General features: G+C 40.8%; 1 protein-coding gene across 3 annotated transcripts; it reads right to left on the reverse strand.

The window, feature by feature from the left end:
* brd2a (bromodomain containing 2a) lies at window positions 1-8,616 on the reverse strand. 3 transcript variants are annotated; one of them, XM_037693106.1, is made up of 12 exons: window positions 6,638-8,268; window positions 4,315-4,615; window positions 4,072-4,209; window positions 3,843-3,993; window positions 3,562-3,761; window positions 2,996-3,487; window positions 2,786-2,914; window positions 2,496-2,690; window positions 2,128-2,384; window positions 1,724-2,043; window positions 1,401-1,529; window positions 1-1,299 (listed from the first exon to the last, which is right to left on the reverse strand). In XM_037693106.1, the coding sequence occupies exons 1-12, from the start codon at window positions 6,667-6,669 to the stop codon at window positions 1,172-1,174; spliced, it is 2,472 nt and encodes an 823-aa protein (XP_037549034.1). In that variant the 5' UTR covers window positions 6,670-8,268; the 3' UTR covers window positions 1-1,171. The 3 variants fall into 3 exon arrangements, with proteins under 3 accessions (XP_037549034.1, XP_037549033.1, XP_037549032.1); XM_037693105.1 differs by having other exon boundaries at window positions 2,128-2,690; window positions 6,970-8,616; XM_037693104.1 differs by having other exon boundaries at window positions 2,128-2,690; window positions 6,638-8,616.
* Between the last annotated feature and the right edge of the window lie 4,524 nt (window positions 8,617-13,140).

The following is a 13,140-nucleotide window of genomic DNA, read 5'->3' on the forward strand; positions in this document are numbered from 1 at the left end:
GATAGTCTAATGTTAAATCACTCTCCTGTTTGAAACTGTAAAACATGTACTTTTACAACCCTGATGGTAAATTCAATATTAAATCACTTAACTTGTGCACACAACAGATATTCTAGAATAAAATCTAAGTTTCCGCACATTGTTAAACACAATCTATTACTTGCTGCAAGCCTCGTAGATTTCGGCAAAAAAAACAATTTACCAGTTCGTGACTTCTATTGAAAAATATCAAGTGGTTTTTTTTCTACCACTAGAAAACTCCCGATTATAAAACTGTTTGGGATTAAATAAATCAGAACCAGGATCTTATTTGGACACAGGTGAGTGGACAAGACACGTCCTCACAATTTATTTGCAGATTGGTCACAAAGAATAAAAGAGACGTGTTTACAGGAAACTTGTAATGAATGGAAAAAACAAAACACAGCAAACATGAGAACAGAAATATTAACGTAGAAACTGCCACTATGACATTTTTGTACAGCGGGCGACCAACAGGACAAAAAGATGCAGTGACGTCACGTCAACTCGTCAGCTCCTGTATTGCATGCGTCGTTTTCTACGGAACAAGGTGCTTCTGCGTGCAGAGCCATTTGCAGCGTCTGCGTCAAAACTATGAAGACTTTCACAAGGATGCACTTGTGGTGCCAAATCTCACACACATGCAGACATGACACATTCATACAACACACACACACACACAACTTAACTTCCCTCTTCACTCAAAAAAAAAAAAAAACCTGAACACACAAATCTGTCCACATCATTTCCCAGAATGAGGGAATAAATTAGCTTAATAAAAGGCTTCTTTATAAAAGAAAAATATATTTTTACAACTGTACACCTTGTCTATACAGCATAAAGACAGGAAGCATGGTAGGAAGGGAAAACATCCAGAAGTTGCAGACTCTGGCTCTAGCACCCTTAACCCTTCAACTAACGCAACAATCTTTCTTGGCAGGAGACAAAGGTTCTCCTGGCGCCGCCTGAGAACCGCGGAACGTTACGATCATCTACTCTCACACCCAGGACTGCAGGAACAAGCTGAGCGCAGGAGAGCCCCGTCTCTCTGGACCAGTTCTGCTGGTCTCTTCTGACCCCCCACTCTGGAGGAACATGCCGGGTCCTTCATGTGACCCACTTGTACAGAAACAGTCTGAGCAACTCCGATTCAGCCCGAGTCCGATTCGCTTGTGTCTGAGGATGAAGACGAAGAGGATGATGACGAAGAGTCTGAGGAGGAGCTGGTAGCGCTGAGACGAGACGGCTGGGTGTGGGCCTCCGACGCAGGTTTATCAGCTGCAGAAAACAAACCGCTGTGATGAAGAGCTGATTTACAGAAAGCACTAAACATGCAGAGCAACATGTAAAGTCCGTGTAAAACAATGTGGAAGACTCACGCTTGGTCTTTGAAGGCTTCTTCCCAGAGTTCAGCTGACCGCTGACGTCCATCAGACGCCTCTCCAGCTCCAGCTGTTTTTCCAGAGCGAGCTCTTCTCGTGTCTTGCCAGCAATGTTGCCTTTACTTGCTGTACACAAATATACAAAAACAAGAGAAGGTAAAAAAAAAAAAAACAATATTTGAGGCTGATGAGTTCACTCATTAAATATAACATTCTTCCAGTCCTTGTAATAAAATTAACAAACAAAAATGATATTAAGTTTCTGACAATGGTGAAACAAATGCAAGTGTCACGTGTATCCTGCTGTCCAGTCCACTAACCGTATGGCTTCCGAGGTTTCTTCCTCAGACACGTCATGACGTATCTCTCCAGCTCCCTCAGCGTCGACGGTTTCAGCGTCTCAAAGTCGATTTCGATCTCCTCGGGGTTGGTGTCACGCAGCGACGGTTCTCGGGACTGAATGATGTAAACGACTCGACCCAGCTTCTCTCCAGGTAACTTGTTGATGTCCAGGCTGAGCTGACGCTTCTCGTCGTACGACATGGGAGCCGTGTCCTCCTCTTCGTCAGAGTCAAAATGACTCACTAAAGGATCGTGCATCGGCTGAGGTATGTTGAACATCATGCTGTTCTTTTTGGATCTGAGATGGAAAAATTTTAAATTGTTAAAAACATGATCACAAAAAAATTAGTTCAGACTTTGTCCAGCAGGTGGAAGTACTTACTTGGTCTTGTTGTTTTTCTTGCTCTGGGTCTTCTTCATTGGCACCAGAGTACCAACTATTCCTTTGTTGCCCTTTGACTTTGAACTCTTGGACATTTTGGGGGCTTTGGGGGGTCTCCCAGACATGACTTCTTCCTCTATCCTCCGATGCTTCTCAACCTTTTTCTTCCTTTTCTTGTCTTTCTTCTCTTTTTTTTTCTTGGGTTTGGCTATGGGACCTTGAGATAGAGCAGTGAGCTGTTCGTGCACAGCTTTAAGCTGAAAGAACAGAAAAACAAAAATATATTTAAGATAAGCAACAAAACCTTCGATCACAGGGACAATCATTACAGCCCCCGATCCGATGTGCTTGAACACTGAAGAACAAACCTGCTCCTGCAGCTCAGCCAGTCGGTTAGCCCTCTCCTCCTCAGAGTCAGAACTTTGACTGCTTTCACTTTCCTCACTTTCGCTGCTGAGCTCACTCTCAGAGGACGATGAGGAGGAGGAGGAAGAGGAGGATGAGGAGCTGGGTGGGGCTGGAGGCTCATCTGGCATCTTAGCAAAGCAGAACTCAAACACGTCCTAGAAAAAGTGACCACACGTGTCAACCGGTTTCAAACACGAGAACTCTGACAGTATATTTTGAAGATTGTTCCAGTTTGTAAATCGCTCAGTACCTGAAGTTTTCTGGCCATGGCGACGACATCATGGTCAGGAGGATTGTACTTGTAGCAGTTGGAGAACATCAGTCGGACATCAGCTGAGAACTGCTGAGCATCACGGTACTCTCTGCTGTCGATCTTTCTCTGTAAAGTAAAAATAAAACAGAACATGAGACTTCCTGAGGGAGTCTTCTTGCAGACAGTTCTGTGTGGTGGTCTCTGTACCTTGATGGTGCTGAGGTCCATGGGCTGTTTAATGATGTCGTGATAATCATGAAGGCCGAGAGACGTGGCATCGACAGGTTTGTAGAAAGGCCAGGCGTACGCAGCGTGTTTCTTGGACAGCAGCTCCTTCAGAACGCCGCTGCAGTAGCGCAGCTGTGGACCCAGTTTGCCACGACGGACTGGTGTGGGCAGAATAGAATCTGGCAAGTCTTTCTTTGGAGGTTTGATGGGCCGTCCACTCACGCCTCTCCTGCTCCCCGCTGATGATTTGGTACCGATCATCATTGTTCCACAACCAATATCCATCCCCAGTCCCTGACCGAGACTCTGGTTCATTCCCAGAGAGGTGTGGTCCATGCCCAGAGAGGTGAGGGTCAGGGGGGAGTTGTGCCCACCTCCCATGCCCATTCCACTGACACCCATGGTGCTCATGATGGGCATGGCTACAGTGGTTGGAGTGGTGGTGTCTGCTTTCCTCTTGACACCTTTTTTCTGTTTGAGGATGAGGAGTCGGTGTTTATTCTGATTAATAAAACGAGTTACATCATAAACAGATTCTGCTTTACCTTCGCAGTCGGCTGAGTGTGGGGCATGCCCGTAATGGCAGGGATGCTTTGTTCAGTAGGAAACGCAGGGGTCATGCTCTTGGCTAAAATAATCTGAGGGGGGGTGAAGAGATCGGAGTCAGGCGTTTCTGGGGTGGGGGGAGAGTACGCCGACTGGGAGACAGCAGGAACCTGATGGGCTGTTGTTATTCCTCCTAAAACTGGGGGGGGAACAAAAATAAAATTGATTAGCGCTCCTAATTTAAAACTTTGCATAGTTTAGTCAACAGGTCGGTGCTCACCTGCACTAATTCTGCTTTTTTTGCTAGATTTTGACGATTTGCTGCGTGGTGGTGGAGGCGGAAGTTCCAACTCATCCTGAGGCATCTGAGCTACTTTCTGCAGGAACGCTTTCTCCAGAGACTGAGCCATCAGAACAATATCATCTGTTGGCTACAAAGAAATTCAGACAAGTTCAACAAAAAATACAAAAGCATAAAGCTTGATGAAAGGAAACCAGACAGCGCTTACCTTGTTGTAAATGTAGCAGTTTGTAAACATGGTGTTGAAGTCCTGCATGCACTCACTGGCACTGCGGTAATAGTTATTTTCTAATCTCTTCTTAATGCTACCCATGTCCATGGGGTTCTTTATGATCTTATGGTAGTCCTAGGGAGCAAGACAAGTTTTCAGGACATTCAGATGAGTGGTTTAAATGTTCCAACAGTAAATTATTTGTATTTACTGTACAAATATAGATTAATTTGTACTCACAGGTAGGTTGAGCTTGAGAGCATCCACAGGTTCATGGAAAGGCCAGGCGAAGTGGTGCCTCCACAGAGACTTCAGTACAACTTTCTGTAGGAACTGAAGTTGATTCGTCATCCTCCCCTGTCGACTGGGATCCTTTACTGGGGGCAGTGGAGGTCCTGAAGGAATTAGATGACTAATAGGGGGCATCCCTGGACTCTCAAAGCCCTCATAAAGCAGCGAGGGTTTTCTGATGCGTTTTCCAGCTGTGCCAGAGTTCTGGTCCATTGTGAATCCAGTAAAGCCAACATCAACCCCATAGGAGCTGCAGAAAACAGAGTTACAGAGCCAATAAGCCCCAAGCTTTTTATAATCCTTTGACACCACAATAAAATCTAAAGAAGTTTAAATGAAAGTCAAATATTCCAAGTTCAACCTCAAAGAGTGCCGAGTTGACTTCTGTTGTGACTTGGCACTAATAAATAAACTGAAATGAAATTGAACCTTTTTTTACTCTAAATGTAATTACAACTTAATCACAATTCAGTTATTAAGAGTACAGTGGTATTATTCCCTTGCTGCTAAAAAAATTAACGTATACTATACGGTAATATATGCTAGTCTTTCAGTTTCACTGATGCACAGTTCAGAGCATAACCCCATTATAGGCCAGAAAAACTGTTTACATCAGCCTAACTCAGCAGGTAAAGAATAGGTAAACCAGCAATATCTGCTTCAGTCAAACACGATCATTACTGGTACTTCCTCTTCTCTACCATAATTTGACTCATCAGCCCGCATGCTTTGGAGTTGGAATCAAAACTGGGGGCCGGACCACTGCGGCAACCTTTCAGTATTAACTCCCGAGACATGACAATATATACATGTACTCGGAATAATTAACCTGCTCTTGCAAAAGACATTTTGTCAACCCCAATAGTAGCTGTCTGGAGGTTTATATACGTCAACCTTTAAGCGCTTTGGTCCAATTAAACCAACGTGTTAAACGTAAACTGTGCTATGTAACGAAGTTTAAGGCAAAACAATTAAGCACTCACCACACAACCTTAAGACAAATTAATCATATCAGAATGGAAACCCATTTTTAATCAATTGTCATCTAAGTTGGCATACAGGATGCAGGTGTCTTCTTATGAACTCAGTTGAGCTTGGCATCTTCATTAAGTTGGGTCATCTGCTGGAGGACAACGCTTCTGTACATTCCATGTCTGTTACCCATGACTGCATACATTCATTACCTTGAAGTACAATGTTTGCACATTCTGTAATGCCTAGAATGTAATGAGTGACAGGGTGTCCCAATAGTTTTATAAATTACTTTCACTTATACTAAATAACACTGACAAAAAAAGTTAAGGCAACCTTAAATGATACCACATCTGGAAACTTTGATCAGTTTGTGTACTTTATTTACAAAAAGAAAAGTAATCATTTACACAAAAACAAAACTAATGACTGAAATATGACTTATGACTAAAAAGAAAAAATTAAAAAGTTTATTTGATAAATACAGAAAATGTAACCTAGAAAATATCCAAGACAATGGGATTGAATGGGACTAACAAGCCAATCTGACTTGAGTGACATTGAGTTCTGTAACCTGGCAACAGATTAAAACAAGCCGACCTTCAGTTCTTTTGTTCGGGCATAACCATAAATATATGAACGTCTGCTGTCAGCCATGAATATTTAATGCTCCACTGATACAAGTTACGGCAGCTGTGTCCATCGCTGCATGTCGTTGCAGCAACAATAACATCATGAGCGCCACATGGCTACCACAACAAGCCGGCGATAGCCTACTGACTGACCGCTTTGTTGCGATGATGCAGCTAAACAAGTTTCTGACTAAACAATGATAAAAATGTACCGCAACAGTACTAACACTGCGTGAAATAAAAGTTACAGATACATGGACAAGTACTTGCGCATAATTAAAATAGTTACGAGCAGCGATCTCACCGAACGCCTATTTCAGTCCAAAAAAAAGGCTTTAGCCCGTGAAGCTAATGCTAGCAATGCTAACACCAACTACCGAGCAGCGGGAGAGAACTGCCAGGGGAACCGAAGATGGCGCCGGCGTAGTTTCCCTAACGGTCGATTTTCCCACCAAATAGGAAAAAAGTATTTAAAAAAAATTACAAATTGTTCAATAAACGCTCTGCCACTTAATTTATACCTTGGGAATACTCAGGGTCCATCTCACTTCCTACTGTACAACAGCACACGCAGGAAATCAGTACCGATAAAATGAAAAAAAAATATTTAATGTATCAAAAATAATCCTTTCGATGGTTAGGTTAGAGTCAATTTTATCGGTAGATACCTGTCAAGGGGCGGATTAACAGCCATATCCATCAGGATGGATCCGGATTGATTTTGAGAATTACTAAAAACCAGGATCCGCCGCTGGTCGTCAGTTTTCTCCGCTACCCGCCACGACGTAATCCTTGCGATCTACCTCGTTGAAATGGCGACTAAGTTGCTACACCCGGTCTTTTATAAACCAACCAACCACCTCATTGGATGAATCGTCACCGTATTTCTCCACCCCTTAACTTCTCATTCGCTGGTCAAGAGGTCTATCAAAGTTGCCACACCCACTAAATCTTGAAGCTCAGCAAACAAGCTTTTCGCCCAACCCATTCGCATCTTTACCTGTCTGTTAAGAACAACGCACGAGACGATTGGTCCAGCCAACCCAGCGTTATTGATTCGCGGCCTGTAACTGGCTCCCGACCATGGAAACCGAACCTCCCTGTTCTTTATCATATTATATTACGTCAACGTGTGCGCTGCAAAGACGAGGATTGGTCAAGACGACCGTAACGCGGGCTTCCAGCCTGAATACCAAGAGCCCCATTGGTCTTCCGGATCGGTCACGAGCGCACCATGAAATGAGCCTCACCCACATGAACTCATCTCTTTCTTCTAGAACGTTCTCTCCGTCGCCATCTTTGAGCACTAGAACATTGAGTACCAATATCAAATAGTCCACTAAACATACACGCGAACGATAAAAAACGCATCAGAAAATGTCTGTTGGTTTAAAACGCGATTAATAAAAAAAAAATCCATCCGAGTGCAGCCACGTAAAGCCACATTTTAAATACTACCATAAAACAGGCCTGTGCGCGGCCTACAAACTTACTAAAAGAGGTGTTGTGGAAAAATACGTACTCTAGTCTAAATGAAGTTTTAGCTAAACAGCTTTTAGACTCACTGTAGAAAGATGACAGAACTCAAAACGCTGTAGGGCCACATCAACATAATTTTTCCTCACTTACGTTTACAAAAATTAAACATTAACAAACCAAGTGTAATTAAACTAACAAGTAACAGCAGACAATTTGGATCTAAACCTTAAAACCAACATTCTTGAGTTTTAGGGCTTTTAAATCACACTATAAAAGCATGAATAAAATACATGACTATTGCAAAGTAACAGTGAAGACATGCTTATCCTTTTTAAAGCTATTTTTAAGACTTAAGCAAACACTATGGTTACCTAACCAGTGGTGCCCATCCCCCACACCAAGGTTACAGACAACCCTGAATGTCACTCAAATAAACTGAAAACTTCCTTTTCAATCCACACTTTCTTTTCAAAAATCACTACTTATAATGCTTAACTAGTATTAAAAACAAACAGCTGCGTTGGTCCTGAAAGTAAAGTTAAAAAAGCCAAAACAAAAACATTGTCTACTTAAAAAAAAATAGTTTAAAAGAAAAAAAAAAGTGTCGACTGGTAAATCCCAAAAAAGAGCGAAACCTTTCTTCCAAAAATCTTCTTTGTCTTCCACTTGGATACTTTTTAACCAACACATTTCCCCTCAAACATGTCCGCCTTCTTCCCCCCAGTCACCACGCCGGGTGGGGGAGGGGAGTCATGTGACGAAACTCATCCTTATCAGACTTGAACACGTGGCGATTCATCAAAACCGCCATTAAACGCATCCACGGCTCGTTCTTTTCGGCGAAACAGCGCCTCTACATCCATATTCTTTTAAGTGTACAAAGTATTTGGCTTTGAATTTGAAGATAAAGTTGTCAAAACATCCGAACAATGAACGTACATTTCCGTAGGACTTGGCTCGCTCCGATTGGTCAGCTTCGATCACGTGGCAAAAAACGAATTTCTTGTTGATCGTGCTAATTTGCTGTTGTTGTTTTTTATCCCCGTTTTGTAGTCCATCTCTGCTCATATATCTCTGGTTTTCTCAAACCGTATTTAAAAATCAGTTTTCTCCAGATAAAGGCAGCTGTCAAAATGTCCCGTCGCAACATAAAACACTGCGCATGCGTACATCCAGTATGCCCACAATGCAACAGGAGTCTGATCAAATTGCTCGTCTCAAGCATGGTGTCAATAGGTGGGGCATTCCCTGCTACAAGTGATTAAAGGATTCTGCACAAGGAATCAAATGAGTATCTATCTATCTAGCTCTCTATCTATCCATTCACCCATCCATCTAGCTAAATATCTATCCATCCATCCATCTATCTATCTATCCATCTATCTATCTATCCATTCACCCATCCATCTATCTAGCTATCTATCCATCCATCCACCTGAGCCTTTTTCACTATAACATTTCATTAAAATGAACTTGCATTCCCCCCAATTGCCAAAACACCCATCAATAGTTAATCATAATTTGTGGCTAATTAAAATCACTTGGTGAATATAAAAACCTAGAAATACAATGGTAAACGTATGACAGTTACAAACAAGATAAGAAAAATAGTGGGAAAGCTGTGATTAAAACAGGTATGTCGAAGAATCAAATATACTGGTAGATCATTTTTATCAAATGGCATTGTTTTTAATATAATTGTTTACCTTTTTCTGTCATAAATAACAGAAAAAATAAGAGACTGATTAGAAAAATCAGAGTGGCTGACTTCTCTCATGACATGTATTTTGACAGTAGTTTGCAGTATTACTCAGGCATAGTAGTGTATTTCATCTCTTTTTCTTGTTTTGGTTACGCAAGGACAAAGCAGAAAATATTTTTGTTTTACTTTGTGCAATGACGTGTCTAAAAGGTCTAATTTCATCTACACATCTGTGTAATGTGGTTTCAGACATGCACGTTCATTTACTTGTTTGCTACTAAATGGCTCTCCTGCTAAGATTTAAACAAAAAAATGCTAAGCCTAAAATCTGAATCATAAATTAATTTAATTACCAGGTAAAGTTATGATAAGTGGGTTTTAACATTGAGTTGACAAAATAAAAGCCTCATCTTTAACCCCCAAAATGTTTTCACAAGGTATAAGCAAACTGCTGGTTTTCCATCAGGATGACATTCTCATATATTTAATCTGTCTGCTCACAAACCAGTTTGAATAAATGTTATAAGCTCAATCATCCAGGTAACAACTAAAAAGTTTTTTCAGTTTTTGGATGACCAATGTACAGTCAGTGAGAAACTGCACAAGTATTACTGGAAGCTGCAGGCTGAAAACCAAACTGCACAACTTACTGTATGTGTAGTGTTTGGTTTTAAACCTCATTATTGCTGATTGTGATTCAAGTTGAATGTGTCGAATGTTCTGGTGTTTTTGCAGTTTTGTGGATTGTGCTTGTTTTTTTTTTGTTTTTTTTAGCAAATTCTTGAGAATAATTTGAGTTCTAGAAAGTCAGGTCAGTAAATCAAGCTGTTGTTGCAGCTGTCCAGATTGTTCATTCTGAAAATGAAACAAAGGATGCCTAAAAGTGAAAGCCCATTTCAGATGAAGAATGAAAGTGATGTCGTTTATGATGCTCTGGACATCTGATACTTTATTTCAAAATACAGAAAGTAAAACTGTGATATTTCAAGCTTTCACAGGGAAAGACTGAATAGATTTAGCTGTGGTCTAAATTACAAACCATTAAAAAAATACTAAACATTTGTCATCTGTCAACAGATATCTTGAAGTTCTGATTTTTAAGAATAAAATTCTGACATTGATATCAGAAATCAAGTTTCTTTTTTTATCAGCTGCTCTCTTTCTCAGGGGTCACCACTGCGAACAACTGGCAATTATTTTTACACCGGACGCCCTTCCTGACACAACCACTGACCACCGAGCTACCACAGTGTGGAGCAGAGAGCTGCCATCTTGGGAGCAGCTGGGGGGTTGGGTTAAGGGCCTTGCTCAGTGACCCAGAGTGGGACAAATGAGGGCAGAGGCAGGTGTGAGTGCTTCACCTTGTTGTAAGTTGAGCTAACAGAAGCAGCCATGTACCGGTAGTCGGGGGAATGAAGGGAGGAGCTGGAGGATTGCATCAGAATCAGCCTCCTCTGACTCATCAACAGAACTCGCTCTCCATCTCTCTCTGCACCCTCTCCCTCTCTGTCTCCCTCTTTCTGTTGTTCTCAGCTTTTGGTTTTATCTCTGCATCACATGACAACAATTACTCCAGAAATGTTGCTTTTATCCTTCACAACACCTCAATCCTGACTCATTGATGGGATGACTCCTGCATCACAGACTGCTTCATGCTGCTTGCATTTGGTTCTTGTCATAAGTAGACTGCAACAAAATAAATGATCTGTGAGACGTTTGTATTTTGTGTGGTAATATTTGCATAACTCCATTAGTGGTGCTTTAGTGCATTTATTTTATTTCATTAGGGATGTGGAAAGCCTTTAGCAACAATTGTTCCTTTGACAACAGCAGTGTGCAGACACAAACAGACACTGTGCCTCTAAAGTTCATCATTTTGTTCTATGTTTTCTTTAACGCCATGTTCTCTGTGAAAACATGTCACTTAAAAGCAAACCTTTATATCCCCTAATACTGCTACTCAGATATGCTACTTATTGTTCAATTACTGTATTTGTATGTGGAATCAGATTACTTAGCACCACGCTGATATATTTTTACTGTGTGTGCTTTACAAATCTTGTTCCCAAGCCTCGTGTTCTATTTACTGTTGTGTCAGGTGCTTGGGTTTTTCCACTTTGACAAAAGACATTGTCCAAAAAAACAAAGTTTTGAATATTTTCTTATTGCATCATCAATGTGAGTCCTGCAGGTTAAAGCCTGCATGATGTGCAATGTTTCCAAGTATCCAATATTCAAAATATATTATGAATTTACCTTTTAAACTGTGACAAATCAGCTTAATCTCCAATAACAATTAAGATATGCTAGTATATTTAAAGTAGTCTAATGATAAAAATTCAAATCAAAGTTTGTGGACCTCAGGAAGACAGCTGAATGTGTGAACCTCGATCAGTGAGGGAGCTTCTCTCAGCACATGGACCTGAAACTGGGAGGTGTTTCATTTCCACATGAAGGAGAAGTGGCCTTTCTGCCTCACTGGGTGGAGTTTGAAAGATAAAAGAAACCTGTACAAAGATCTGCTCCTGGGCTGTGAGTTTCAGGTGTGTTAAAATTATTTTCAAATCTTTTTCAGAGCTATTTGTTGTTGTAGACAAAATCTCAACACCTCACAAACTAAGATAGGAAATGAAATCAAGAAAAATTATCACAATAAATTAGAAAAGAACTGAAGCAGTGAGAAAAAGATCTGTTTGTGTTTTCATACAAACAGCAGGGCACAAGTCAGTGAGTCCATTCTGAGTTTCCTTCCTATTCTCTCATGTGCAAGGCAATGAAATCAAGAATATTTGAAATTTGGTGTAAAAAAGAGTAAATTATTTATTGCAGTTGTTTTGACAAACAATTAACAGGATAATAGAGAACTGAGTCAGTTTGCTCTTGTTGAAATTTGTGCTTATGATATAACAAAGTTATTTAATCATAAACACTTCCTGAATCTGACCTTGTGATGGACTGGTGTGGATCTGTCCTGAGTGGACCCGGCCTCTCTGCCTCACACCTTTTGACTGTTGGGATGATCCAACTTCCTTATTTATGATGCTGAATGAAACAAAGCTGGTCCAGAAGATGAGTGAGGAACTTTCTGTAACTCATAGATTTAATAATGTTGTGCAATTTACAAAACAAACATAATTCAGTTTTTTTTTTATTTGAAAAAAGAGAACCTCTTTAAGAGAAAATATGGCCACAATCACATAGTTTAAAAGACGGCCATGAGTTTTTAGAATATAACATTTTATTAGTTAAGATTATTCTGTTAAGGATGATCTTTACAGCAGGTCCACTTCAGATTTACCAGAATGACAGACAAACAGCTTGTTGCAGAATATAAGGTAATATTTTATGGTCATCTGAAAATCTGCAAATAACAAGAATATTAAGAAATGTATCGAAAAAAGTTAAGTCAGGTCCTCTGTACGGGCACAAACAGAGTAATATTGTGTATGCTGTTCAGTGTCAGGACGGTGATCAGTCTTGCATCGGGGAAACTAAACAGCCACTGGCCAAAAGGATGGACCAGCACAGAAGATCAACATCATCAGGCCAGGATTCTGAGGTCTACACTCATCTCCAGGCCAGCGGTCACTCTTTCAGGGATGAAGATGTTCACATCCTGGACAGAGAGGAACGATGGTTTGAGAGAGGAGTAAAGGAGGCCATCTTTGTGAAAAGAAATCGTCCATCATTAAACAGGGGTGGAGGCCTCCGTGTTCAACTGTCCCCCTCTTACAATGCTGTTATTGCTAGTATCACTCAGCCCCCTGTGAATAGTAAACAGCCATAATGGTGCTAACAATCCATAGGCTGATGGTCCTCTTTGATCATGTGAACAGTTTTGAATATCAACATGTATGAGAAGTTGCTATTTATAAGACTGAGCTCCTGAGACTAAAAAGTCTTTCGAATGAAAGATAAAACGTTTCTACATTTTTTTGTTTTTTGAACCCGTCCAGAGAACCTGACTTAACATTTTTTAGATTTTTTTTA

Source organism: Nematolebias whitei, chromosome 19 (genome assembly GCF_014905685.2).
Source record: "Nematolebias whitei isolate Nwh7 chromosome 19, NemWhi1, whole genome shotgun sequence".
Classification (NCBI taxonomy): Eukaryota; Metazoa; Chordata; class Actinopteri; order Cyprinodontiformes; family Rivulidae; genus Nematolebias; species Nematolebias whitei.